Below are 25,080 nucleotides of genomic sequence, written 5' to 3' on the forward strand. Positions count from 1 at the left end.
ATAACATGTTAGTGCTGTGTTATGGCTAATGTCCCACGGAGAGATTTAGTAGCCTGCGATACATCTCTGCTACCCCGGGCGACTAATCTCTCCGAAATTACTTCAGCTTTCCAAAGGTGCACAAAATTTCCTCCTGCAGGCAACTTCACATGACTTTGGAAAACTGAAGTAATGCATAGGCCTTTCCACAGGCGATTCACTTTGTTGCCAATGGAAAGGGCCACGCATAACTACAGTTTTTTTAAGTCGCCTGAAGCTGTCACAAGAGGAAACTCTGCAGATGTGTAGGCCTTTCCACCGGCGATTCCCTTTGTTGCCCGTGGAAAGCCATTTACTATTTTCTTAGCAGGACAGTTCTTGCAGTAAGCCTGTGTGTTAGCCCCTTCATGTTAAAGAAATCATAGGATGGCAGGGTGTTAGCAGGGCACTCAAATTAGTAGACCCTTGGTCACCTAGGCAAAGGAACTTGCCAACATGTTGAATGGGGCCCAATGCAAAAACATAATACCTAAAACATATATGAATTGCATTCCTTGGCTGAATGGGCAGAACAAAACAGTTATTTGTCACATTTTGTTATCCTTTTGCTTAGGTTTTATATACTACCCTTTATTACTACTATCCCATCCATTAATCCTTGTAAATATTCAGTGTCATGTTTCCAAGTAAGTTTTATTTAAGTAAAGGATAACCTACACAGTTTTACTTCCAGTTAATCAACTCCGGTAGATTAATTTAGTTTTTAAACTCTAACATTACAGGCATGTCAACCTCAAATTACAAGTAGGGGCATACAGAGTTGGGTAAGCCCCACAGTTATCCAATGTGGGGTGCATACACAATGGTTTTGTTACTTTATTAGTGGTAAACAAACCACTTTCCACCACTGTTACAGTTATTATTAACTTATGTAACTTAAACGTATAAATATGTATATATGTTGATAACTCCATTTATACATAGTAAGTTAGGTTAAAAAAAACAAAAACATACGTCCATCACGTTCAACCATAATGGCTATATATAACCTGCCTAACTTCTAGTTGATCCAGAGGAAGGCAAAAAACCCCATCTAAAGCCTCTCTCAGACCAGTCCCTGATCAACTTGTACTAAGAGCTATATATATTTATATTTTAATTTCTGTAAGCAACCGGCAGTAGGTAACCCCCCTATGCATTGTCAGAAAAGAATGAAGATGGCCACACAAGGGCAGGTTTAGGCTGCAGATTTGGACCCTTTAGACCAAGTTGGCCTCTTATCTGCCCATTTATGGGTCTCTCTGACTCATATCTGTCTGAAACTCGAATGTCGATTGGGCAGGTTTGATTTTTCTATTGGATTGAGGACTGCATTGGCTCATAGAAGCAGTCCTCACTCTGGCGGCTCCTATTTGTGTTGTTGTAATCTTAGGTGGGCATAGTGGGAGGGAAAAAAAACCTTAGAGTATGGCCAGCTCTATTACATTTAATAAAAACTCAAACAAAATTACAAATCCACACAGTATAGGCACACCATAACAGTTTTTATTGAAATAGAAGTTCTTATTCATAAAGATATATTGTGTTATAATGTAACAATCTTACTGAGCTACAGGAACAAGATTCACAGTGACAACACAAAATGTAAAGGTAATAATGTAGATTTTGCACACAATAAAACATTTAAGGGCAGATTTATCAAACATTAAGAGCTCTTCCCCCCCACCCCCACTGGATTTTGACTAGTAAAAAATCCTGCATTTTTCCTGCAGTTTGAGTTTAATTAAAAAACAAAACAAAACCCTGGAGCAATTCTCACTTCTTTTTAGCAACATTACTTTGTTCAAAATTCACAGATCTGTGTATCCAGGCAAAATAAAAAAAAAGTCTGATTCTTCATTTTAAGCAATTAGTGAGAAAAGCCAAGTGTTTTAGCTTTAGAAATATAGTTAATGCCCAAAAACTAAAGTGTTTCAGCTGCTGAAAAAAAACATGAAAAGGTTGATATTTGATAAATCTTCCCCATAGATGGTGTGGGGTGAAATGTCTGCTCCAGTTCTAACCCACTGCACCAGAACAACAGGCATCATTAAACTAATGTAGTCTTTATGTGAAAGGGCAATTCTGTTGGTATGGGTTACTAGACCCGGTGCAAATTTCAGGCCTGTTATTACATTAATCACTTAAAACTAAAATGAAACAATTTAATGACTGGCAAATCTGAATAGCCATGTTAAGCTTGATGAAGGAGAAAAAAAAGGAGTAGGCAATGATATGAATATGTCATATCATTATATGTATGTGGTATTATCCAAATAGCACTGAATATTTGTAAATATTGTCACATGCATTACAAATAGTCAAAAGATCCGTTAATAATAATACACTGGTTTTAACCTACTTCATCCTTATGTTTAATGTAGAAGGCAAATCCTATGTCTCTGTCTGGGCCCACCTGACTGTAGATGCTGTGGCAGAATTTTCTGTCTTAGGACTACTTTTTCATCTCTGCCTTACTGCATGTTTACTGGCAACACATGATGTAGCAATATTAAGGCAGCAGGTTAAACATCACTGCAGTTGCTACGCACCCCAGAAAACCAGCGGTCTTTAAGCTGTCAAACAAGATACGCCTTTATATTTCATTTTGGTATTCTATTGTAAGACTTGTCCAACTGTTTACATATAGTGGGCTGTTACTATACTACATGTACAAGGGTCATTTTATAATAAAATAATCATGTGATTCAGTTTTCAATGGAGGTCTTGAGCAGGCAAATATCTAGAAAATATCCAGGTTGCAGGGCACCAGTTAACCCTCTAGGTGTTGTTAGCTACATAGCATTTGTTTAAGGCAGCACATCATTTCTCTAAATACACAGTATTGTATTTATACCTATATATCATTACTTTCTTTCATATCAGGTATAGAGCCTGATCCATAGGATATACAATATAGTGTTCAGTGAAAAGCAATACAGGCATAGTGAAGTTTTCATAAAGTCAAAAGGATTATGCTTTTTGCAGACATGCAGTATAAATAGGGTTTAGGGAGATATTTTGGTTCAAGACTTCTGAGGCAAACTGACCCAACTTAAGCAAAGTACAAGAACAGACATTTAAAATTTACATATGAATGTATAAAACAAATAATTACATTGTATTTTTATGGAATCTACTTCAGAAATAAAAACAGGACATTCTAGAAATAAAACTGCCAAGATTTGGTAAACAAAAAATGGACAAAGGCAAAACAGGAGGCACAGAGGAACTGTAGCATTTTCAGATTCAAATACTATGACATACGGCCTGGTTTTTTATGCCCAGCCTAAAAAACAAGAAAACATTTTTTTTTCGTTAGTATAGTTTGCATGAGCTAAGTTGAAAAATTGACTACAATTATAATTTGTTATTCAATTTTATACTATATGACAGTATATAGTACAGATGTATTTCATCTACTAAACGACAAACCACTGTAAAGTTTACTTCAATTTACTGCCATTTGTTTAGAGGCTGTGCTCTAGCACAAGCTGGCATGATTCTTACTAAAAAGAAACATCTATGTTTCACAAAATCAGAACGTATGCATGCAATCCATACTACTCAACAATCCAGTTTACATAATATTAATGTCTTGTGCTTGAAGGTATGAGATCTACTTTAAACATCCACAACGCTAAACTATAATTTTCAGCCAAACATGCATGCACATGAATTTAATGAAAGATCTCCGCAAGAATAAAATGGCCAATGACATACCTGATTGATATTAATGCCAGTCAGTTTCTCCACTGTGTCAGGAAGGCGATTGAGAATGTCCAGCACTTCACCAGTAATCTTGGATGCGCCAACCTCACTTCCACCACTGGAGATCATCTTAATTTTCTTCACCTCTGTCATTGGCTTGCTTATTGCCTCAGCAACCTGAAACATAATTTAGAAGGTCAGGACATAAAGAGTATAAGAAATGGTACACAAGACAATTGGTCTTGCTATTTTTCAAGGGAAAATAGCTATAAATTGTGGAGAACTGATGCATTTCTTTAGATATCTAACTATAGGGCCCATTTACAAAAGCGCAGTTGCAGTCTGCACAATGTCCCAGCAGGCAGTTGCACGTACCACCACTTTCATTAAAGGCATTTGTGTCAAAATTAGCTCCTTGCACTTCCCTATAGTTGCACTCTGCCCAGGGTTGCTTTCACGCTGGCTCAGTAGACACAGCACACTTGTGCCTAAAGAACCAGGCACAGACGACATTCACACACTCCAAACATGCCAGCTGGCCTTCCACTCAATTGTGTGTGTGTGTGTTTTGCGACGAAATGCACTGCCGCTTGTGACCACAATGATGCTTTAGTTCTGGGGGAAATGCTGCACTGTGAGAAAAAACCATTGCTATAGTGATACAATGCAAAGCTATAGCACAGGCCTATTTAAAGATCTCTGCTACCACGGGCATCTAATCTCTCCTAAATGCCTTTCCACTGGCAACAAAGGGAATTGCTCGTGGAAAGGTCTATACATTGTTTCAGTTTTCCAATGTTTCGCAAAGTTTCCGCCTGCAGGCAACTTCGTGTGACTTCAGAAAACCAAAAGATATGTGTAGGCCTTTCCACTGGCAAGGCATGGTAGGAGGGATCTATCGCAGGCAACTAATCTCAGCCTAAAGAGTAACACAGCTTACAGCTTGGGCAGTGGTGAAGCTGTAAGAGTATGCTCCTTAAAAGAGAACTACACCCCCCCCCAGGGCTGCCATCAGAAATCACAGGGCCCCTCCTCCCACACCCCCAATGGCCCTTCCCCCAGTGACCCCTCCCATCAATACAAAGGACACACAGACATTGGTAGCCAGGGCCCCCCTAAAACACAATGGTGGCCAGGAGTTACGTCTTGCATTGGTGCCAGGGCAGGTACCCCTAAAACATTGCTAGCCAGCCCAGGGCTCCCTAAAACATTGGTGGTCCTCCCACAAGTTACTCATACTATGGCCCACTCCCCACCGCTTCCTCACGCTCCCCCCCAGCGTCCTCCAGTATCCTCCGGCTCCCCCCCAAGCATCCTCCGGCTCCCCCCCAAGCATCCTCCAGCCCCCCCAAGCATCCTCCTGCTTCCTCCAGGGTCTCCCAAGCATCCTCCAGCTCCCCCCAGCATCCTTCTGCATTCTCCACGGCCTCCCAAGCATCCTCCAGCTCGCCTCCAGCATCCTCCTGCTTCCCTCAGGGCCCCCCCCCCCAAGCATCCTCCAGCTCGCTCCCAAGCATCCTCCAGCTCCCACCAGCATCCTCCTGCTTTCTCCAGCTCCCTGCTAGCAATGACAGGGCCCAGACTTGATTAAAGGGGGCCTGAGCTATGAAAACTCTATCACGGCCGGGCCCCCTTTTAAGTTAAATGTAAATTTTTCTCCCATACAGAGCACAGAGAAGGGGACATGCAGAAAACTTCAGTGCATCCCATCCCCAATGCTCTGTATGTGAGCAAAATAAATGTCCATGTGTGTTCGAGGGGGAGGAGCGGAGAAGGGGGCCGGCCTATGGGCGCCCTATATTGAAATCCGGCACTGGTCTGGTTGCTAAGGTAATTTGGGTGCAAGCAACTAAATAGCTGCTGAAACTCAAACTCCAAGTTGGAGAGCTGCCAAACAAAAACTGGAATAATAAAAAATGAAGACCAATTGCAAATTGTCTCAGAATATTACTCTCTGCATCATATTAAAAGTTAACTCAAAGGTGGACAACCCCTTTAAAAAACCGTCCCTATCGCAAACCCCAACCTAAAAGAGAAGAGCAGCACAGCAGCGTACCTGGGCGATACGTTCCCTTCAAGCGAACATACTTCGGGTCTCTCGACCAATACGAACCCTGCTTGCGCAGTTGGAAGCAGCAGGAAATCAGCTTAAACTGCGCATGCTCAAGCAGGGTATGTGTCGGTGCTGAGACCTGAATAATGTTCACTTGAAGGGAAGATGTAGTCCAGGTATCCAATAAGGATTAATTATATCTTAGCTGGAATATCCTTGCAGGAGGAAACTTTGCGAACTCCTATTATTGCTGGCAGAAAGGCATTTTGGAGCAGTTAGTCGCCTATGGTAGCAGAGATCTATTGTAGGTGACTAACTCGCCTTTAAAGGAACAGTAAAACCAAAAAGCGTACATTTTTTAAATGAATTAAAATATAATGTACTGCTCTCCTGGACTTGTAAAAGTTGTGTGTTAGCTTTAGAAACACTAATATAGTTTATGTAAATAAGCTGAAAATTTTTGGGTTATGATTCAGCACAAATAATCAAAAGTATACGACTGTGGATTCCATGTGTCATTGAGCCACCCCAACAGTGTATCATAAGATCAAAAGGCAAAACAAGTGTGAGAAAGGGCTCTGCCCGAAACATGTACTGTGCTGACACTGCCATTAAATTCACTGCAGTTTTCAAATGCTGCCTGGAGCGGATTGATTCCTTTTTGCCTTTTGATCTTATGTAAATAAGCTGCTCTGTAGCCATGTAGAAAGGGTACCGGTTAATATCATTGTACTATACAGAACATGAAAGGAATACTGTCATGTCAAAACACATCCTGCATTGAAATCTGTTTTTCAAAAACACAAACAGATTTTTTTTATATTTAATTTTGTAATTTCACATGAAGCTAGCCATATTTTTCATTTCCCAGGGTGCTACAGCCATGTGACTTGTGCTCTGATAAACTTCAGTCACACTTTATTGCTGAGCTGCAAGTTGGAGTGATATCGCCCACCTCCAAGCAGCCAATCAGCAGAACAATGGGAAGGAGCAAGATAGCAGCTCCCAGTAGATATCAGAATAGCACTCAATAGTAAAAAATTCAAGTCTGGTCTGGGACTCCTCCAGTTACATGGGAGTAAGAGAAACAATAGATTACCTGAAAGCAGTTCTAATGTGTAGCACTGGCTCTTTCTAAAAGCTCAATGCATTGAGATGGCTGCTGCCTACACACCAGTATTACAAAAAAATACATTTGTTGGTTCAAGAATAAAATTTTAAATCATAGGGTGAATTTGTTATGTAAACAGTGTAATTTTTTATATGTTATATATCATAAAAGTCATGACAGTATGCCTTTAACAAAGCTTATCCATTCCATGATTTGTAAACTGTGGCATTTAACCCTTTTTCAGTTTGAATGGCTGCCCCCATGGCTACACAGCAGCTTTGTTTATATAAACCTAAGTAGTGTTTCAGAAGTAAACAAACAACTTTTACCAGTGCAGAGCAACAGTTCATTATATTTTAATTACTTTGATACACTTTCAGTTTTTGGTGTTACTGTTCCTTTAAGTTAAATAATATGAAAACTCTCACAGTAAAATCTAAGCAGTTATACTAGTTATGTTTTCCTCAGTGGCATAACAAATAGTTTCAGGCTAAACTAAATTCAGCAGCTTCAGCTGAAGTATGAGGGGGAAGGACAATAACCTTAAAGGACAGGTCAACCCAAATATAATAAAATATTTTTGCCTAATAAAAGAAAACATAATTCTAATCAACTCTGCAAAATACAAATTTGCAATGGTTTTTTACTTATTTGTATATATAATTGCTATTAGAACTAGTGTTTGCCAGTCGTTTTCTACTCTCTGCCCTGGTGGCTCTGGCACTTGAAACAATGTAACACAAGCCAGTAGATTGACAGACTTGTCTTGCTGGAGGAGACTGACCTTTGCAACATTAAAAAGTAACAACCAGGAGTTCAGCAAATGCTGCTTTCAATAGCAATTACATTTACAAATAACTTTTAAAGCACTGAAAATATTCAACAAATTCACATTAAAAAGTTGCTTAGAATTATCTTTTATTAGGCAAAAAAATATTTTTGGGGTTGACATGTCCTTTAACAGAAAAGTAAGGAATACCTCAGGCAGCTTTTCCAGCAACATATCAACTATGGCTGCATCCTGATATTCTTGGAAAGCTTCTGCTTTCTTTGCCATTTGCTCTGCATCAGCTCGAGCTTTGACTTCAACAGCATAAGCAAGGGCCTCCCCCTTCACCTAGATACAGAAACAAGATACAAGTGAGGTGTATTAAAAAATACTCTCTCAAAGGCCTTTAAAATCACTTTCAAAATTGCCAGTTACTAAATCTTACCCTGATTGCTTCAGCTTCTGCCTCAGCCTCAGTAATGAGTTTCATTCTGCAGAAAAGGGAAGGGGAAAAGAGAAGGTAGATTGATATGAAGACATGGATTTACAGCAGTGATCCCCAACCAGTGGCTTGTGAGCGACATGTTGATCTCCAACCCCTTGGATGTTGCTCCCAGTTCCCCCAAACTATGTAGTTATTTTTTAATTCCTGACTTGGTGGCAAGTTTTAGTTGCAGAAGAGGTTTACTACCTAATAAAGCCTCCTGTAAGCTGATTTGTACATAGAGGCTATCTAAGCCAATCTTAGCCCTTATTTGGCACCTCCAAAAACTTTTATGATGCTTGTGTTGCTCTCCAAGTGTTTTTACATTTGACTGTGGCTCATGAGTAAGAAAGGTTGGGGACCCCTAATTTACAGGATTCTACAGGATTTACAGTGAAAGAAGGATTGCTAGGGAGAAGGTTATATTTAAACATAAAACATAAGTAAATTACTAAATAAATTAAAAAGAAAAGAGTTTCCAAGTAATTTCCAATGTATATTTTCTATCACCTTATCTCTAAAAAAAAAAATACCTCTCAGCCTCAGCCAACTTTTCCAGGCGGTAACGCTCTGCCTCAGCAGGTTTTTTTATTTTAGCTTCCAGTTCCTTCTCCTTGCGGCTGATTTCCTGATCCTGAAGCTGAATCTGCTGTGCCCTCTCCACCACTTGTACCTGGACCTTCTGTTCCTCAATCTTTTGTTTAGTCTTCGCTACCTGATGTATGGCAAAATGTCATATTACTAAACCAGTGATGTGAAGTTCTGGCAGGAGCACAGGCAGAAAAAAAAAAACCTGTCCTCTGAGGGACAGCCTTAAGGCTAATGGCATGCAGGACTGATGACAGGCTTTTCTATGCAGGCTGATAAAAGCAATGCTCTCCTTTCTACTCCTTCTTGGCGACAGGCATGGCGTCAGCCTGCTAGGGCGAAGCCAAATGGGGGCGATTAGTTGCAGCAACTAATCCCTCCAAACGGTGTTGTATAAAAGTCACTGCAACTTACTATGTGCGGTTTTTCGCTGCGTGGATTAGTCACTGCAACTTTTTTTAAAAGTCATAATGACTAAATGCCGCGTGTCTTCGCCCTTAGGGCACACAACTAGCGGATCACAGCACAAAAATTCTAATGTATGCAGAAAGTAGAGAACTCAGGCAGAGAAAAGTCTATCATTAGCCTTGTGTGCCAAAGAGAATCTGAGCAGTTTTCCTTTTTTTTCAGTACAATGAACAACAAGACAATGTATATGCAAACACTGCAGTATGAAACTAGTGCATGGCAACTTATTTGATAATCATATAGAGTTAAATTAAAGGAGAAGTGAAAGGAAGGCCAAAAAGTAGGAAACAAAAATATACATGAATCTGGCCACCTCAGTAATCATGCCCCCTTATTCCAAAGGAGATGGATAAGTGGATGTGAGGTTATTATGTGTTCAGCACTGTAGTATTGTTTTCTTAGCAACTACAGATATAGTTGACAAAAGTGTCTTACTGCCTTTGGTTAGCGGTGACTGGCATTGGGTGAAAGTTAAATATTGCCCACTCAGGGCCAGTGGCACATAGTTTAGGAGTGCATTCAAGGCCCAAACACTAATTCGTATACATATGGCTTTTATGAATTGGTAATCCCACAAGCAGTGGAACAGTGCCTGTGTCACTGCACATTAAGAGCAAGCTGAGTTAACATTAAATGTTTCGATGGGAGGACAGGAAGCCTCATTAATTTTTTAGAATCATTTCTGTTTAAGTGGCTGATTTTACAGAGGCCATCACATCCTGAGTAGCTTTTAGAATGACAAATATAATTAAGGTAGCAAATTTAGTCTGCCATTGTGATACACCCATGGAGATAGAAGTATGGTCAAGTGATTTTTGTAAAATTGCATTGGTCCTTAGATGGCCAAAAAAGTGGCTATGAGTGTGCTATAATAATGATCCACCTGAAGTATTCTGTGAGCTGGAGGGCCAAAGACTGTTTTCAAAACCCATGGGCTGAATTAATAAATAACAAATCGCTATGTTTTACGTATACCAGTGTGCACTCATCCTATTATTACCACAATGTCTTCAAATCTTATATAATGTAAAGGTATAAAACTTTACACACAGGATAGCTTTTTGTATCTAACACCAAGAGAAAGAGGGATTTTTGTCTTACTGGTTTACAGGGTAACCCTTTTGAAATAAAAAATAACAAAAGTGGTATAAAGGTAATCAGCTTGAAAAAGGAACTAAAATGTTCTGAAAGCTGGCTATGATTATCTTAGTTAGCCAATAAAGGTATCACCTTTATACCACTTTTGTTAATTTTTTATTTCAAAAGGGTTACCCTGTAAACATTTTGACTGGCTAACGTGGTACATCACCTTTCCCTGTCTTACCTGTAAAATCCTTTTCTCTCTTCATAACAACGGGGACACAGGCACTGGAGGGTTAACACTACCTTCTGGGAGGAAAAGACACTGAAAGAACTTAATGGCTGGACTGATTCAAAATAAACCCAGTCGAGGCGAGTGATACCGAATAGGACTCCCATAGGAAAGGACCAAACCGGTGCTACTCTACACAGGGGATCTGCCAGGAGGGAGCTCTTTACTAACAGGCTTGAGGAATGGGAGGGTGTGCATGTGCTCCCCTTGTAATTGAGAGAAAAGGATTTTACAGGTTAGACAAAAATCCCCCAGGGGGATTTCAGGGGGACATAGGCCCTGGAGGGACGTCCTAAAGCAGTCCCAAAGAGAAGGGTGGGGAGCAGAGTCAAAGCCTGAGCCTGTATTCTGGCCTGCAGCACCTTCCTATCGAAGACCACCTCTGTCAAAGAATTCATGTGAACCTGGTAAAAGCAAGTAAAGGTGGGCTGCCTTGCAAATCGGCTTCACAGAAGCCAAGGTTTTCACTGCCCAAGTAACTGGATCTGGTTGAGTAAGCTGTGATCCTGAATGAAGAGGGTCTGTCTGAAATCTGATAGGATCTATAAACTCCTGATCCATTTGGCAAGGGTAGTTTTTGAACCCCACTGACCTTTGGGCAGACCCACTGGGATGATGAGGAGAGCATTAGACTTCCCAAAGGCTTTTGATCTGTGGACATACTTTAGCCCTGACATCAAGAGAATGGAATGGTCTCCTTTAGAGTCTTGGGCTGTGGGCAAAATGATTTACGACAATATCTTCATTTAAGTGGAAGGCTGATACTGCCTTATGTAAAAAGGAAGGCAGTGGGCGGAGCACAGCTTTGTCTTGAAGGAAAACCAGGAAGGGAGAATGGCAGGAAAGGGCTGCCAGTTCTGATACCCAATCAGCAGAGAGCAAGGGCTCCATGACTCCAACAGTCAATTGGGATTCCAGTGGCAATAAGAGAGAATAAACAGAGCTTAAAGGACTACTAAACCCCCAATTATAGATCTCTATAAAATATATTGCATAAATAAGCTCATATGTAAAACGCTGCTTCATATAAATAAACTATTTTCATAAAAATATATATATTTTTTTAATAGTATGTGCTATTGGGTAAACCTAAATAGAAAATTGCCATTTTAAGAATTAAGGGCTGCCTCCTGGGATCATAGGATTAACAGTCTAAACTTCTTCCTGTTACAGTTAATGCCTGGATTGGGGGGGGCGATATGGGCCACCCCCTGAAGGAAGGTCCGGATGTGAGGATCCTCCAAGGTACAGCTAACCCAGGCTGTGGCAAAAGTGGGCCTCAAGGCAGAGCCGAAGGCAAAGAATATGGATTTGCAGAATCCTTTTTATCTTTTGTCTATGGGGTCCTTGAAACAGAGTCAGGGATGGGAGAAATAGACCAAAGATCTATGTTTTCCTTAGGGAAGGGATAAAGGAGCGAGAAACGATGAGAGATATTGGTCTCATGCTCTGGAAATGCCCACTCATCCTTGGCAACCGAGAAGAGTTGATAGTGTGAGGGGATGGCGCTGGATGTCTTCTTCAGTTGCTTGAAAAGATCCTTGGACAGGTCAGAGGAAACGGGTGCTGAGACGTTGAGGGTTGTTAGAACAGTTTCAATCAGGCTATGTCGGAAAAAGAGGGAAAAGGATCTGGCTCCTGATGGGACACCTCATCGAAGGAACCCTCTGTGATTTCCCCCTTCTCTGACCACTTCTTGTGTTTTGCGGTTTCTGGATAACCGGGGGAGAGGGGGGCTGGGAAAAAAGCTAAGCCAAAATCTTGCCTAGCACGTGTCAGAGGAGGCGAAACTCGCTCTCTGGAGCCTTCCTGTGCCTCTATGACAGGGGAATCTGAGCCGAGGCTCCTGCCCCGTGTAGCCCTGCACTCCATCTCTATCCCCCCATCCCCATGCTCATAAGACTACAGAGGCATGCTGTAGTATCAGAGCCAGTGTCCCCTCCCATAAACATACTGCACAGGAACCGAGAGGACTGAGCCGAAACTCAGGCCCGAGTGAGGATCCAGTTGCTAGTGGTCTGAAACAAATCTGTTACCTGTAAGGAAAGAAGGAAGAATAAAACAAAATAACTCCAATAAGGGAGCTATGTTCTCCCATAAGGACACTAAACGAACTGGGTAAGGACAGCCTCCTAAAGGGGGTGTAGCCTGCTGGGGACAGCCTGACCGACCCGAGAGAGCTGTTAAAATCTTGGTATTTTAGTGTCCTTTCCTCCCAGAAAGTAGTGTTAACCCTCCAGTGCTCGTGTCCCCCTGGAATGAATGGGAAAGAAATTTACATTTTTTTTCTTTTCACTATTTGACGACTGACAACAGAACTATAAATTTTTTTTTTTTTTTTTTTTTTAATTAAAAAAAAAAAAAAAAAGATCTAATTAATGTTAACATTACAATAAAGAAAGGAGATGAACAAACCAAGAAGTCTCAAGAGCCTTATTTTGTTAGCTTAATAATGCGCATTTAAAAAAACAAAAACAAAAAAAAACAGTAGCAACCCTCCCCACAAACCTTTTTTTTCCCCATGAAAAGTGTGACACCTACCTGTAGTTGATAAGCCAAGTCACTCTCTGCTTTCCTGGTGTTAACCTCAAGATCATATGCTGCTTTCTTCAGCTCAAAGTCTCTCTGAGCTTTTGCCATTTCTATTTCATTCACATATTGGGCAGAAACCTTCTCCTGCATTGCCTGGGCTTCCTGCAAAACACAATATCCTATTACTACTAGATACTAACCAATTCACCCTCACTCCCAACCATCTCAAGTAAATTTCTTCAGCCCCTGGTTCAAATATCAAAGATACTATACTTGTTCCTTACCTTAATGCCAGCATCTTTCTTAGCCACAGCCTCTCCAATTCTAGCATCCTTCTGCACCTGAGCTGTCCGTGCCTTTCCCAGAGAGTGCAGATAATCCTAATGGAATAAAAAGCCAAGCACAGTTTACTTTGTGTTGAGCATCACTCCCACCAGAAACCCATATTTTTAATAATATTTTACCTGATCATCATGTATATCTTTTAGTGTGTAACTAACCACACTAATCCCCATATTCACAAGGTCAGAAGAAGCCACTTTAAAAACTTGTTCTGAAAATTTCTGTCTGTCTTTGTAGATTTCCTAACATAAAATAATAAAAGAAATGTCAATGTTCATAAAATCACAAAGAGATATTTTCCAGCTGAGAAAAGATGAGGATCCAAGTGTGACTCTATATTGCAATCACTTGCTCATTAAAAGTGAGCCATCACTGATGCCTCAACTTATCTAGGAGGAGACACTTGGAGAAGGAAAATCTTTAAGGAGACCCTTGAGTGTTGTACAAAACACATCTAGGAGTAGTTAGTAAGGGTCTTTGCTGACACTAGCTTGTTTGCATTTGTGTCCCAAGAGCACAGTGGTTCAGTGGTTACCGAGTCCACAAAGATTTATGGAACAATGTAAAAACCATGAAAAATTCTTTTTTTTCATTCTGCATTTTAATTTCTTTGTGCTTTTTTGAATTTGGAAGTTTTAAAGAATAGATGGTTTTAGTGTAAATTAGTTTATTTGTCGTTTCAACTCTAAAACTACAAAAATCAGTGTGTTCCTAAACTGACCTTTTAGAAGTCTAACCTAGAGGTTAACTGAGGTGAAATCTGAATATGAAAACATTTCCTTCTCTAAATTGTCTTGGAACTATAAATGAATGACTGTTACACAGTTTGAAAGCCTGCATCCCAAAATCTTACCTCAACAGTCATGTGAGCCATGATGGCACGCTGGTGTCCCTCCAAGGTTTCGAGGGATATTTGTGCCACTTCATTCTCAGTCTTACCAAGAAACATCTGGCATGCAGCTGCAAGCATTTCCTTATTTTGCCCCTGGATCTTTACCTGCAGTTGCCACGAAAACAAATTAATAGGGCAAACTAAACAGAGTAGTAAGAATCTCATAAGGAAAAAAAAAGATGTAGACAGGTATGCAAATTTAGATTAGAAACAAAGCTTTGTTGGCAGTGTCTAATTAATAGGTTTTACTTTAAATAGTACTTGTCGCTTACTTGAGCAATACCAGTCACAGATATTGGCACTCCATGACGTGTGTAAACCTTCTCACTCTTAACATTCAGTGTCAGTGTGTTCAGGGAGATCCTAGAAAGTTAAAGATATTGTTTGCCTGTGTAGACATCTTTACACACAAATACAGAGAAAAAGATATCTTACCTCTGTATCTGCTGAACACATGGAAGGACAAATACACGGCCGCCAGCAATCATTACAGGAGGACTCCGGCAGAAACCTAAACAAGGGATACATGTTTACGGCTTTCTAAACCTTTTCTATGTATGAATTCTAAATGTGTTTTTTGTGAGAGAAGGAATGACTTGTATTTCTATACCTATGTGCTATAGTCTATAAGGGAAATCTGATAACGGTTTTTATTTTGGGGGAGTTTCTTTAGCCAGAACAGATGTGACTGTCACTAACATAGGCACCAGGGACCATATTATGAGTTTCCAAAATGCCAGACCTGAGAGATGATGCATGAATCAAGAGTGGCATGTTACACTTATATACAGAGAGGTAAGCAGCTCCAGGATGACAGAAGAGGCTTTTGTGGGAGTCAAGATGGCAAAGTACCTGTACTGTTAAAGTGCAAGAATCAACCAGGTCATTATATTGAAAGGCTTTTCGTCCCTTATTAAGTGAAGCTTTTGCTAATTAATGCTCAATGTTTAAAGAGGAAAACCATACAGAAACTTTGCACAATGTAACCAGTATAACGGACAGGAGGTCACCTTTCTGCACAGAGCGAAAAAACTGCCAATGCTGCTCCTTACACTGTAATGTTTCAGTATGTAAAGCTAATGCTTCTTGCTTTGTATACCAAAAGGGATTTGGGATGGTGTTAAAGGTGTGAAGGGCTTAGAAAAGGGAGCAACAACAATGCGAAGCCAAACTAGTCTTCTACACATTACTGTAAATGAAGCATGAACCTAAAGCTGGCCATACACGCACAGATACTATCGTACGATATTCGGTGCGTGTATGGCATGTCGGCGAGTTGACCGATATCGCAGGAAGCTGCTGATATCGGACGACTCGCCAATCGGCCAGGTTAGAAAATTTTGATCGGGCGCCATAGAAGGCGCCTGGCCAAAATCTGCCGTCAGGGCTGAATCGGCAGAAGGAGGTAGAAATCCTATTGTTTCTACCTCCTTATCTGCTGTTTCAGCCCTGACTGTGTGTGGCGGATCTGACAATGTTTTGTGCGACCGATGGTTGCACACAACATCGTTAGATCGCCACGTGTATGGCCAGCTTAAGAGGCAAACATTTTTAATTTTTAGTACTGCAAACACCCAGCACAAACCAACTGAAGTTTGTTTCTGTTGCCCTCTACTGTAGTATCCTGAAACCACTAGTTCAAGGGGCTAGTCATTCTCGTTTCAAAACTTAGTGGTGTGTTAAACACAAAGACTAAAATTGTGTAAGCTGTGCTGGCTCCTCTATTCTACAGGCATCCACAGCCTATATTACAAAACGCTCACGTAAAAAAAAACTGTACCTGATACCACCATAGCTTCATTAGGGCCGCATGTATAAAACACCATCTGTGAAAAGAGTAACAAAATATAAATGGAAAGCAAAATGACAGATTATAGATATGAGCATAACTATCTGAATGCACAGAAAACAAGAAACATTCAAGGTAAAAAAAAAAAAAATTCATGATGTGACATCCCAAGCCCATTTGATGTTAAAAGGCATCCTTCACTCTGGTAAGTGATTTGTTGATTATACATGTACATTATGTACAGTATGTATGTGTGTGTGTTATCAAGATGTTGACCTCCACCAAATCTGCAGCACTGGGCATAAAGGTCCCCATACACGGGCCAATTCTAGCTGCCGATATCGGTCCCTTAGACCGATTCTGCAGCTAATCAGCCCATGTATGGGCACTACCATCGGGCAGGTTAAATAATCTAGTCGGATCAGGGACCACATCGGCTCGTTGGTGTGATCCCCGGACTGACTTTGCCTATACCCGTCATTACAATTCGATCGTTTGGCCCCAGGGCCCAAGCGAGCGGATCTGAAGATGTATGGGCACCTTAAGGCTAGTGCCACACAGAGCAGCAAGGAGGATCTGACCCTACGCTTAAAAAAACTTTAAATTGTGCCTGCACCCAGAAGTACTGCTTCAGTCCGGGTGCAGGCAGAAACACCATATTTTGGAAAAAAGGGAAAACATCCGCGATAAAGAATATTCAGTGGAAGACTGTAGCAACATTTTCCAACCCTTTCCTGTGGGGAGCTTATAATGATGTGAAAAGTATTTTAAAGGAGACATATTGGATAAATGGGAAAAAAAGGTAATTTTGTAGGCAATTATGAATAATATCCGGTGCTGGTTTCCCTTTGGGCTAAACATTAACCCTATCTGTAACAATGGCCCCTTTATTGGAGCACCCTATAGATCCTATCACTTCTCTGTCCGAGTTTGAAATGAAGAGTGGGAGTGTCCTAACGGTCCCTGCCAGAAGCACAGTAGGAGGGGGAGAGCCAATCACAGCCCTGCACTCACACAAGCAAAGACAGGCTTTAGTTCCCTATCAGGTCAGCCTAGCTGCGGATTGGTTCCTATCCCACAGTGCAGGGTACGGAGGGCCGCCGGCTCCCCAGCTCATCCAGAGAATTCAGCCAGCAGGAAGTGGAACAGATGGGCGGGGTTAGTGGGGTTTTTGTGGAATTTCTCAATAAATCAGTCAGAAACACAACTTTTTTTAAGCACAATCCTACTATATCTAGGAGTATAATTCACTGGTACATTCATAATTTTTATAGGATATGTCTCCTTTAAAAATTCCCGATATCCCCTTTTACAGCACAGTTTATATAATACATGGTTTCTGATCTTAAAACAAAATGTAATATAAGGAAAGATGTAATACATAGGTAAAAAGTTATCCATATCACCCACATACAAAAGCAACTGCCCCTTATTTACTCAAACCATCTGACAAAATCTAATTCTCACAATTACATTCATCCAGTTGACTTGGGATTGTCCTAAAATCTTTCATTCCACACACTGAAATCTGCCTGTATATGACTACCTTAAAAGCGAAGATTTGGTTTGTCGGGCATTTAGATTCAGCTGAACCAAAATCCTGCAAGAAAAAGTCTTGGATCTGGCAGAATTTCAAACCGAACCCGGCAATTAGTGCATATCTAGAGATAACAGTACAAGAAACTAAACTACTCCCATCAACAAGTGAAGGCAAGGAAAACCCACAGGTGTAAAAACAATTGTAATAAGAAAATTCAAGCAACTACTGTATATCAATTTTCAGCTTTATACCGGCTCCCTCAGAACAACCAACGCCTACACCAAATGCTACTGCATAGCCCTTTTACGGTTTTTACACATTAGAAACGTACTTTCTATTCCCAAAGGGACATTTTTTTTCTTAAACATTAATATCAGCCAAAAATACAGTTCACATATGAAGCGACAGCAAATATCACAATTTCCTTTCACAAAATAATCTGTGTGATGGTTAGTATATGCAGTGCAGTTGTGCAATCTATCACTTGCCTGCAATCCGCTAACAGGGAGGTTCTGCACCAACAGCAGTAAATTGGTTAATGCACAATAAGCCTTATAGACAGCAAAAGGAACATTTTATTTTTGACCTCATCTACAATATAAAATGTAAGTGGATATAGCCCATGGATGTAAAACATAATGAATATTTTAAAGAAAACAGGTATGTTTAAAATCACAATTTGCCACTAATGCGATGGATTATTGAATGTGCCATGCCCTGTAACGCTCCCCAGCACGTATTATTTAATGCATGGATATTATTAACATATTACGGGAAACAAACAGGAGATACAGAGGCTACAGGCAGGTCTCCTCCTAGCAAAGGGCATATGTTTACAACTTATATTAGCTCTCTAAATAAAGAAACATAATTAGCTACTAAATGTATATTTAGCTTACACACACCCATAGCGGCAGCAGTAAAAGCTACACTGTATGCGTGACTCGCCAGGAAGCACAATTAACTGGATACATACATACACGATGCACGGATGTTGCACAGACATTTAGGTATTAGCGATTAGAAGTATTGTACCCGAAACAGACAAAATATTAACTCAGTAAACCGCACCTTGACTCTTAGATGTAAGCTCCTCTCGGCTTTTCCGTAACCTTATTAGTATGTCGCAATTTGAGCTTTATTTCCTAATTTTTCCACCCTCCCTTTTGCTTGTGTTTTCCTTTCTCGCCTCTCGACTCCACCCTATTCCTCCTCGTCTACCGTCCCCCCCCCCCCAGCACTCCCCTTCTCTTCACTAACTATAGAGCCAATCCCCCCACTCACCTCAGCAAGTTAGCGCCACCTGTCGCATTGGCAGGCTCAAGGCCGAGAGATGCGGAATTGTTCTAACGTGTAACTCTTACAGAACACAGCCAACACGGAACGCTGCATACACAGAAATATACAAAACGCATTTATTAATATATCACTCCATAATGCAGCAAATCTGTAGTAACAGTCTTACCACTGTGCATGGCGCAATATATTTCATGTGACCACACAAATCATGTAAATTAAATAAGCATGTAATATTTGCTGAAATTTTCACAATACTTGTAAGCACAAGGGGTCGTACCAGGGCAATTTTGCTCTAGATTTAATTTATGCTATAACGCCACATGGTGCATTAGCTTGTATGGGGCATTTGGGGCTTTATTCACATAGTAAAGGTGGGCAATATTAGTTTGATTTGATCATTTGGCCCGAAGGCCAAACAGCTGGATCAGAGTGACAGTACACAGGCAGGACAAGGACCACATCTGAGGGCCCATACACAGCCAATAAACTGCTGACTGTCAACAACTTTCATGGGCCCCTGTATGGTCACCTTTACATAGCTAAGCAGCAGCGCTGTCAACCCCCTCTATTTGTTCTGGGGTTACCAGACTTTGATGGCTCTCCCCCGGTCTCCCGTCCCCCAGCAGTATTCTCCTGAAATCTTCCAAAGTCCTGCAGCGAATTCTGGGTGCACAGTAAGCAGGGTTGAAAAAAGTCCATGAAGTTCAACACCTCTAAATAAACCCCAGTGCACATATATACACATGCATATACAGTACACACCTATCTATGCACTAACATGTATAACTATATACAGTATATCAATACCTAACAACATTACTATATATAGCACTATCTAACTGTAGGTCTAAGGCTAATGTCAGACAAAGCGCCTGGCGTGTATTTTCGGAAAGCTGAAAATATCACCATCCGCCTCCTACCTGTGCCTGCACCCAAATTAATGAGATACGCTTGGGTGCAGGCCGGAATACACATAAAAACGCGAGAGAATGCAAAGACTTGTGTTTCTATGCAGATATTGGCTACATGTGCCTGCACCTGAGCGTATCTCATTCATTTGAGTGCAGGCACAGGTAGGAGGTGGAAGGCGATATTTTCGGCAAGCGATTTTGCCTAAAATATATGCCAGATGCCTTGTCTGACATTAGCCTAAAGGTACTGGCACACAAGGAGATATAGTAGTCATCTGCAATAAATCTTCACTACCACAGGCAACTAATCTCTGTCAATGCTTCCCCCCATTGCTGGTAGCAAAACATAAGCAGCGTTTCATTTTTTGGAAGTTGCCTCGCAAGAGCCCTGAATGTTTTCCTACCAGCGTTTTACATTTTTGCTGGTGGGAACACATTTGAAGTTTGTTTAAGAAGCTACTCTTAAAAGCATATATTGAATCTGCCATCGCAACATCACCCAGCAGGGCTTTCTACAATCTCACTGTCCCATAAAGAACCACCTACGCAGGACTGGGCTGGGTTTTAAAATAGGCTCTGCCATTTCAAATGCACAAAGGCCCAAACAGCCCCCCAGAGGCAAAGTCACTTGGGGGTGCCAAAATGTTAGGCACCCCCAAGTGACTTTAATCGCTTACCTTCTACCCCGGGCTGGTGCAGAGAGAACAGCACCAGCCCGGGGTAGCTGCAATTGCTTCCTCCTTCCTGATCGATCACGCACGCATGCGCAGTAGAGTGAAAAAACTGAACTTTAACAGAGAAGTCGGCTTTTCACTCTACTGCGCATGCGTTTGTCCGGGACAATTGGCTAGTGAGCAAATAGGAAGGAGGAAACGCTCGCTACAGATACCCCGGGCTGGTGTTGTTTTCTCCTAACATGGGCACCAGCCCGGGGTACAAGGTAAGAGATTTAAGTCACTTGGGGGTGCCTAACATTTTGGCACCCCCAAGGGACTTAGCCTTTTGTTCTCCTTTAAAGCAGTAATGTTTAATACTTTGACACACTTGCTTTCATCTATGAAACACATTTACTAAATGGCATAAGTCAACATTTGGAGACCTTTCTTTTAGACAAAGAGAAAATTCACACTTTAGTAACTATGCCCATGTGTTGGAGACACATATGTAATTTACTCTTGAGGGGCCACAGTCACAGCAGCTCTAAGATAAAGATGATTATTAGCTATTGAAAATTAAATCTTTAAAATTATGACATTAAAAATGCTCAGAAGAGCACCATGAGCACGCTTACAAGTACAGCTATGAAAATAATATATAATCCCTTAGGCTATAGGAGGCAATGTTCCTGTCCTATCGGATAGATACCTGAGAACTCATGTTTAAGGTGAGCTGAGCTTATTTATAAACTGGGCTTTTTTTAGTTGCACAGCAATTAGGGTTGCCACCTAGCTGGTACTTATTGTGTAATATGTTCACAAGCAACAGCTAAAAGCAGAGCTGGGCAAACTCTATGGGGCATCCTAGGCATGGGCCCACCCCCATCACCCTCCGCCACATTGAGGTCAGGGGTGGGGGTGATGAGCTGGAGTGGTGATATGATAAGTACATTGCCGCGCAAGAGGTAGGCAGGAGGTAGGTGAGCTGAACTAGGGGTAGGTAGTTGAGGTATGCAACAAAGAATCCCCACCTCTATTGTGGCCTAGGCATGTACCTCTTTGCCTACCCCTAGTTCCGGCCCTGGCTAAAAAGCTACCTAACTCCCATCTCTCCCCACTACAGACTGTATTAAATTCTACTGCTAAAATTTTATTCATAACTATATAGGCTCTTTATTCCTCTACATCAGGGATCCCCAACTTTTTTCATGAGCCACACTTAGATGTAAATAGTGTTGGTTTTAGTATTAAAACCTTTCTTTGGACGTGCCAATTAAGGGCTGTGATTGGATATTTGGTAGCCTCATGTGGAGTGTTAGCCTGCAGAAAGCTCAGCTTGGAGGAAAACTCTGTGCCTCCAAAACTTGCCTCCAAGCCAGAAATTTAAAAATGGGCACTGGGCCACTGGGAGCAACATCAGAGAGGGCAGTGAGCAACATGTTACTCACAAGCCTTTGGTTGGGGATCACTGCTCTACACCCCAATAAATCTATTTCCTTGTGTCTCTATACATTACAGGCCTTCTCATCCATTCCTGTAAGAACCACCATCTGCTTGCACCACCCAGTACCACTTCTGTTTCCTGCCTGAAACCTTTCTGTCTTGCTTCTCCTTACATTTGGAATGGCATTCTTGAATTCCTCTGGATAAAATATTCCCTCTCTCTTTAGAAATAATCTCATAGGCTACCTCTTGTAACTCTTACATAACATCTCACTCTGTTCTGGCACTTATATTCAGGGACAAAACTTAATATCCTCATATTAGTGACTGTAAGTTACCACTCACTTAACATATATGTGTGCCCTTGGATTGTTTGTGTGTCAATCCTCTGATTCCAGGAGGCAGCCCTTAATTCTCAAAATGGCAATTTAGGATTACCCAATAGCACATACTACAAAAAAAGTATATTTTTATGAAAATGGCTTATTTAGAAGAAGGGTTTTACATGTGAGCTTGTTTATGCAATTTATTTTTATAGAGACCTACATTGTTTGGGGGTATAGTTATCCTTTAATCTATTTTTCTACTGTACTGCGCTTTGTGCACAAATAGCACTACATAAATACAAATATACATACATATTCATGTGTAAAAGGGTTGGTGTGTGTGTACATGTGGAGGGGAAACAGTGATTTACAAGGCTTCCTGCCTTTAGTGCCTTCTCTTTCCTTTTCATCTGTATGCCAAACAGGAGTTGGAAGACTAAAATAAAATGGTCCCCACCCAAATTGTTGTGGTGAGGAGAATGTAATTTGCCTCTGCATAAAATGCATGGAAGAAATATTTATTCAATAAATGTTTGATATTTCTTTACCTGTAGAGGATTTTCCATCCTTATGGAAAAGACCTTAGTAAGTCATGGTCTGCTGCTAAAAATTTTGTTGATTAGTGCTAAAACGTTTTTTTTTTTTTTTTACAAAGATATAGCTACTTTTTCTAGATGCATAATGTTATACTTTCTTCAAGCCACAGGATTCTGTTTAATTTGATCAAATGGCCTTATCTAAATCATCAATTAAAGTACAGAGGTTTACAAACAAGAAGAGGTAAAGCCAATGTTACACACAGGCAGGATATTTTATCCAACTGAATAGCTCCTGTGGTTGTCTCCTGAGATTCCAACTGACTTAAATAGGTTAAAGGCATAGGCGGATTTTCAACTCTTTTTCCCTGAAAAAAAGCCAATTGTGCTCTTATATATTTGTTGTTGAATTTTTGCACTTACTTTTTTTCTTACTTTTGTCATTGTTTTGTTAATTTCTAGTTAGTTACAGTGGCGCCCTCATGAGACTGCATAGCTGGGAAACAAACCAATGTTGTGCATCAGTACCAGTGTTATAGTGCCAGGGCCTGAATATCTGCCATCAGTACCCACTGCATCTCACTGTATATAATGTGTTGGTTTTGTAAATATAGACTGTATTTTCTTGTATATAATGGGATGTCAGTACTCACTGCCTTTCTCTCTATAAAACTAACTAAAACACATTTAAGCTAACTGATCACAAACACAAATGGATGGAGAACAGAAGTGCATGTATGAATACTTTTACATCCTAAGCATTTTAGGGTGAAAAAAGCACTCCAGACGGCACTTTTGCACAGTATCCCTGGGAGTCAGTGGGAACCCTAAGAGGTAGTTAGGAGGTTCATTTTTTATGCCAGCAGTGAATCCACTAGCTTTAGGTCAGTTTATGTGTGGCCCATATATAGCCTCCCCAAACAAAAAAGTCACCCTCCGCCTATGCGTAAAGGCACAAACACTTTTCAGCCCTAAAATGCTGTGGTAAGATTTTTGGGCTGAAGAGCACTGTACTTACATACATTTTCTATACATATCAAAGGAAGCCGCTGGCATTCAGTCAACTGAAACGTGCTGACTGAAAAGAACCTTATTAGACATTAGTCTTGAGGGGTTCTCCACCCAGAAGCTGATTTTGTTTAATTTTGAAAGAAAATGTAATTCTAAGCAACTTTCCAATATACATTAGTTACAGTGGTTTTAGTTATAGGGATTTTAAAGTCATTTACAGGGTTGGACTGGCCCACCAAGACACCAGAGAAAATCAGGTGGAGCCCAGTCCTGATGGGCTCCAGACGGTTCTGGCAGCATCTGCATAAAGTTTCCCTGCATGGCTGCTTTTTTAAATGTCTGGGTTCGTCTTTATAACATACAGTAGTAGAAAAGCAGGAGCCGGGGCTGTCCCATTTGCAGGCCCGGATTTGTGGCGAGGCCACAAAGGCGGGCAAAGGGCGGCACAAACATAAGGGCGACATGCCGCCCCGCTGCAGGCAATTTATCAAATTTTGCTCCCATACGGAGCAATGGGGACCTTTCCCCACTGCTCCGTATGGGAGTTTTAACTTTGGAGCATGAGCATGCGCTTTCGAATGGGGGCCGCCAAATGGGGGCGGCCTCGGAGCGCCCCCAGAAGAAATCCGGTGCTGCCCATTTGTGCCTGCTGTGATTCTTTATTTTTTCCCCTTCTCTATGCAGAAGGATAGGGGGGGGGGGGATTTGCTGGTTAACTGGTATGCAAATTTTTACACTGCATAGGATAAAAGAGAAAAGAGGGAGCCCAGAAGGTTAGAAGCTAATAAAAATGTATTAATAATATGATTGAAAAAAAAGAAGCATGAGGGGGAGTATTAAAATGGAGAACCTGAAAGGTAGCACTGAAAGAAAATACTGTACTGTGGAACATTAGGTAGTGAAAAGAGGGTACACGGTTCAATAAAAACTAAGAAAAAAGTAAGAGAAAAGTGGGGAGTCTAGCATGTATAGGGATAATGCACTGCTTTAAATCTGATTTCTGTAGCAATCTTACTGGCATGTCAAAGAAATTAAGAAAGAAAAGTGGGGAGATTGGCATGTATAGCGATAATGCACTGCTTTAAATCTGATTTCTGTAGCAATCTTACTGGCATGTCTGGGTTTGCAGTGCTTATTATGGATAGGGAGAGTCAGTGTCAAATAGGGGGGTTAACATGCTAAAGAGGGCATGATGTAATTTTTTTCCTCTCTACTATGTGCAGCACTGC

At 41.0% G+C, this 25,080-nt stretch overlaps 1 protein-coding gene across 1 annotated transcript; it reads right to left on the minus strand.

Annotated features, from left to right (window-relative positions):
- Positions 1–1,504: 1,504 nt before the first annotated feature.
- Positions 1,505–18,850, minus strand: flot1 (flotillin 1). Its single transcript, NM_001045641.1, is given in 13 exon segments — positions 1,505–3,307; positions 3,742–3,906; positions 7,873–8,010; positions 8,108–8,153; positions 8,680–8,861; positions 13,116–13,268; positions 13,391–13,486; positions 13,571–13,690; positions 14,302–14,445; positions 14,613–14,703; positions 14,776–14,851; positions 16,121–16,166; positions 18,741–18,850. Coding segments are annotated over 12 exon segments (1,290 nt in total). The 5' UTR covers positions 18,741–18,850; the 3' UTR covers positions 1,505–3,274.
- Between the last annotated feature and the right edge of the window lie 6,230 nt (positions 18,851–25,080).

The sequence above is a fragment of the Xenopus tropicalis genome, chromosome 8 (genome assembly GCF_000004195.4).
Source record: "Xenopus tropicalis strain Nigerian chromosome 8, UCB_Xtro_10.0, whole genome shotgun sequence".
In the NCBI taxonomy this organism is placed as follows: domain Eukaryota; kingdom Metazoa; phylum Chordata; class Amphibia; order Anura; family Pipidae; genus Xenopus; species Xenopus tropicalis.